Below are 2,717 nucleotides of genomic sequence, written 5' to 3'. Positions count from 1 at the left end.
AAGACTAAATTAAAAACGGTTTATTGCGGTGATAACTATTTATATAAAAGGTATACACAGGATTAAAACATTTTCTTTTTACATGTCATAGCAATTAGCTGCTGCTTTTATAATTTATTTTATAAGACAAGCAAAAATCCTGCAAGTATATAGACTTTTAACGAGCTAAAACATGGGAATTGCCACCTAAAAATAACGTGAATTATGCAGGGCGCAGTCTAAATGTTCGGGTGTACATGTGTATTTTTTTTAATATGTTTTGGTGGCGATAAAATTCTCCAAACAAGGTTTGTGGTTGTTAAAACAGTGGACAGACTTTACAAATATGTCTTAGTCAACTTAGAATAAAGAGCAGGATGTTTGAACAGAAAGACAATTGGTATTTGTAAAGAAAGATCTGTATTTTTGAAGAAATAAACTGTATTTTTGAAGAATTGACAGGTTTTTTGTAGAGAAAAAATGAGTAGAGTGAATTTGCCCCTTTAAATGACAGACACACACCTGCACTGATGAATTATGTATATTTGAGTGTCCTGTTCGCTCAGTGTTGTGTGTCACTGTGCGAGTTTCACCTGTCGCAACAATAACAAAGGATCGTCTTTACAAACACGTGCAAATACATTATTTAAATGTGCACAGATGGCATGAATGGATATCTTACAAATGCAAATGTTTTGTATTGCAAAACATGTTTAAATGTGCACGTTCCCACAGAGCTTTATTGTCCTGACATTAGCAGAATGTGAGCAGACGTGAAATCAGCCGGTTTCACTTCATGTCACATGTTCTGCTGCGGGAAACGACACTCTTTCTGAAAGTGGTCAAAGATCAAATCTGTAAAACTACAATGTAATGCCTTAAATCAGTGGTGATACATGTGATGATGTATATTGGTCATTCAGGTCCTTTGCAGTGGTGCAAAGTAACTAAATACATTTGATCAAATACTGTACCATTTTGTGCTACTGTGTTCTCCTCCACTAAAGTTCAGAGGTACATGGTGTACTTTTACTCCACTACATGTATTTAATCCCTTTAGTTACTTCACAGATCTGGATGAATGATGTGAAATATAATCAAATGTTAAATCAGACTTTAGTTCCACCTGGAGTAAATCCACCAGCTACCCTGCAGTATACAAAGTCATTCAAACTAGCTGCACCTTTACCAGCTTTGAGAACACTTTCATGATCAATCATTATAAAACATATCATATATATTATTCTGAAATGGACCAATCTGCACAATGACTACTTTTACTGTCGCTACTTTCACTATATTTTGATGAGAATACTTTTCTACTTTTACTTGAGGAACATTTTGAATACAGGACTTTTACTGTAACAGAGTATTCCTACACTCTGGTACTTCTACTTTTACTGAAGTACAAGATCTGAGTACTTCTACTTTTACTCAAGTACAAGATCTGAGTACTTCTACTTTTACTGAAGTACAAGATCTGAGTACTTCTACTTTTACTCAAGTACAAGATCTGAGTACTTCTACTTTTACTCAAGAACGAGACCTGAGTACTTCTACTTTAACTCAAGTACAAGATCTGAGTACTTCTACTTTTACTCAAGAACAAGATCTGAGTACTTCTACTTTTACTCAAGAACAAGATCTGAGTACTTCTACTTTAACTCAAGTACAAGATCTGAGTACTTCTACTTTTACTCAAGAACAAGATCTGAGTACTTCTACTTTTACTGAAGTACAAGATCTGAGTACTTCTACTTTTACTCAAGAACAAGATCTGAGTACTTTTACTTTTACTCAAGAACAAGATCCGAGTACTTCTACTTTTACTCAAGAACAAGATCTGAGTACTTCTACTTTTACTCAAGTACCAGACCTGAGTACTTCTACTTTTACTCAAGTACCAGACCTGAGTACTTCTCCCTCCTCTGGTCATTTGTTATATAAATACGTCCCTATTTCTATCTGTGAAGATTTGCTGTTTTTCTTTGTCTCATATAGAAAATCGAATAGCTTTGCCGAAAAACTGCAATTACTTTCAAATGATTTGGTCGAAAAGATCCCCTTCACAGTTTCTCAAAGTCTTAATGTCTGTATTTAAATAAAGTATTCCCTATATTTTTGATATAAAACCGAGAAAATCCAAGGATATCTTCATAATTGAGACATTTCTGCATTTAAAAAAAACTACTTTAATGATTAGTCGATAATCAAATTAGATGTCCATTAGTTTTCTTCTGATCGACTTATTGATTCCTCAGTCCGTTATAAAGCTCAAATTAACATTTTAAAGGGCAAAAGTATTCAGACTCATCAATAACACAAAACATCTGTATATACTGAATGTGTGCACTCTCTTCATCAGTCACTCATGCAGACACTCATTTGATTGGTCCTTTATTAAAGAAACAATAAAGCACATTAATGCACAGTGATCATCATCATCATCCTCATCATCATGAAAACACATTCAAGTACTGGAGGTTAAAATCGGCAAATCCTAAATCACAATTTTCTACGTTTTCACTCTGGAATAATACTTTTTAAATTTGTTTACGCTGACAGACGAGTCATAACCGGTTGTTTGTCCAAGTGTCTGATAACGTCTCGTTGGAGAAATAACGTTACCTGTGGTCCCAAAGCAGAGGAAATACACCGTGATTTACTTTAGGGCGAGTTAATGATGTGACTTCAGGTTTTATTTGTATATTATGCTCACTTTCATCTAGTTCACGTGA

General features: G+C 34.3%; 1 protein-coding gene across 1 annotated transcript in view; it reads right to left on the bottom strand.

Moving 5' to 3' along the window:
• Nucleotides 1–554: 554 nt before the first annotated feature.
• The window catches only part of ccdc51 (coiled-coil domain containing 51), a gene marked incomplete at its 3' end in the record, with an annotated part of 9,362 nt that continues 7,199 nt past the window's right edge, over nucleotides 555–2,717 (bottom strand). The window contains 1 exon segment of the mRNA XM_079680619.1: nucleotides 555–572. Coding sequence (XP_079536745.1) covers nucleotides 555–572 — 18 coding nt within the window.

Source organism: Notothenia rossii (assembly GCF_949606895.1).
Source record: "Notothenia rossii genome assembly, chromosome: 5".
NCBI lineage: Eukaryota > Metazoa > Chordata > Actinopteri > Perciformes > Nototheniidae > Notothenia > Notothenia rossii.
The sequence above is the reverse complement of the archived record's forward strand: the minus strand, read 5'-3'. Positions and strand labels throughout refer to the sequence as shown.